This window comes from Apium graveolens, unplaced genomic scaffold (genome assembly GCF_009905375.1).
Source record: "Apium graveolens cultivar Ventura unplaced genomic scaffold, ASM990537v1 ctg8079, whole genome shotgun sequence".
Classification (NCBI taxonomy): Eukaryota; Viridiplantae; Streptophyta; class Magnoliopsida; order Apiales; family Apiaceae; genus Apium; species Apium graveolens.
Genome location: NW_027420870.1, coordinates 10,668 through 12,723, shown reverse-complemented (window position 1 = coordinate 12,723; position 2,056 = coordinate 10,668). Strand labels below are relative to the sequence as shown.

The following is a 2,056-nucleotide window of genomic DNA, read 5'->3' as shown; positions in this document are numbered from 1 at the left end:
CATCCTGCATTATCGCTTCCACTAACTCATCATCTTTCCAGCATCACTGGAGGGCCAAAAAGATTAATCTCACTCATTTGATATTCGCGGATGATGTGCTTTTATTTTGCAAAGGTGACCAAGACTCTATCTCCCAGATTTTTCAAGGAATTTCATTTTTCTCTAATGTCTCGGGTTTGAAGGCTAATGCACAGAAAAGCACTTGCTTCTTTTGTAATGTTCCGGAAGAGACTCAGGACTTCGCTATCAACTTATCTGGTTTTTCGAAAGGGGCTCTTCCAGTTACTTATCTTGGTCTCCCACTTATTTCGGGTAAACTTCGAATGAGAGATTGTGAGCCTTTGATTAATAAGCTCTGTAGAAAGATTGACCATTGGACCTGCAAGTTCATTAGTCTCTTCTGGTGGCAGTTGTCTTGCATGGAATTCAAAATCACTGGGCCATGTTCCTTTTTCTTCCAAATAGTATCCTTAAGAAGATCCAGAGTTTACTTAGCCACTTCTTATGGAGCGGTAATTATCAAGGCCCCTGCCAATTTAAAGTCGCCTGGAATGAATGTTGCTACCCGAAGTCTGAAGGGGGCTTGGGTTTTAAGGATTTGTTCAAATGGAATAAAAGTGCCATTTGTTTTCAGTTATGGAGGATCATCTCGAATGCAGACTCAATTTGGATTTTATGGGTGAACTCATACATTCTATATCATAAACCATTCTGGACCAGGAAAATGCCACACAAATGCTCTTGGGGTCTTCGGAAAATTCTTAATGCAAGATGTGAAGTGCAGAACTTTATCAATCACAGTTTGGGCTTTGACTCGAATTTTTACTTCTGGCATGACCCCTGGGTTCAAGGGAAAAATCTTCTTCAACTCTTCCCCAGCTGCATCATCTCCATTATGGAATCTGATACCCTTGATAGGGTTGGCTACATGCAAAATGAGGTAGGCTGGAACCTTTGTCCTACTAATCACGTTCTGGCGATGGATCTGCGATCTCTGTGCGAATCTATTACTCCTCGGGGTAGAGATCGTATAACATGGAATAATCATTCAGGGCCGGTTACTTTATCTATCATTTGGGATTCCATGAGGCCTCGTTCTGTTGCACCAAGCTGGATTAATCTGGTATGGCACAAGCTTGCTGTACCAAAATTTTCCATTAACTTATGGCTTATCTTGCGTCATAGACTCCTGACAAGAGATCGTATGGCTCGTTTTGGATTTAATGTTAATCCAATTTGTCTCTTTTGTAACAACATGGAGACACATGAGCATCTCTTCTTTAACTGCTTTTATATCTCACAGATATTAAAGGAATGTCCGGTGATAATTACTTCCAGTTGGCAAGAAATTCTTAATGGTAATTTGGTCAATCCAAGTTTGGATAAAATGAGGAGGGACTTTGCATCTCTGTTTGTGGCAACTACTTTTTATTTTGTTTGGGCTGAAAGAAACGCTAGGTGTCATGAAAATGGGCCTCCAAAACTAGCATCTCAACTGCTGCGTGATATCAAGTTAAGAATTAGAGAAAAGTTGTCATCCTCTATTCTTTTTCAACAGAGAATCAAGAAAGATATGGGACTACAACTTTTATTATTTTAAGAAGTTCAGATAGGTTTTGATGCTTGTATTCATGATTGCTTTGCTTACCGAATATCCATTGTTGGGATGTTGGTTTTTGTTTCTCGCGGGGTATGCCCCTAGATTTGTACCCTTTAATCTTTGATATTTATTTTTTATTTAGCAAAAAAAAAAAATTTGACGCGTATGGAAGTGGTACCAAGAGATGGTTAAAGGATGTCAAATTGGATGTTTATGATGTTAACATGTTAATTCTACCAATATATGGTTGAAAGTGAGTCTTATAAGGTGCAAAATTACTCTAATATGGTTTAAGGTGACTTACGTGGTTGATCAGAGCCAAAATATGGACCAAAATTGACTCGTATGAAAGTGGTACAAAGAGATGGTTAAAGGATGTCAAATTGGATGTTTATGATGTTAACATGTTAATTCTACCAAAATATGGTGGAAAGTTAGTCTTATAAGGTGCAAAAT

General features: G+C 38.5%; 1 protein-coding gene across 1 annotated transcript; it reads left to right on the top strand.

The window, feature by feature from the left end:
* Positions 1-895: 895 nt before the first annotated feature.
* Positions 896-1,600, top strand: LOC141704648 (uncharacterized). Its single transcript, XM_074507854.1, has one exon. It carries the CDS (start codon positions 896-898, stop codon positions 1,598-1,600), a length of 705 nt encoding a protein of 234 aa, XP_074363955.1.
* The last annotated feature ends 456 nt before the right edge of the window (positions 1,601-2,056 follow it).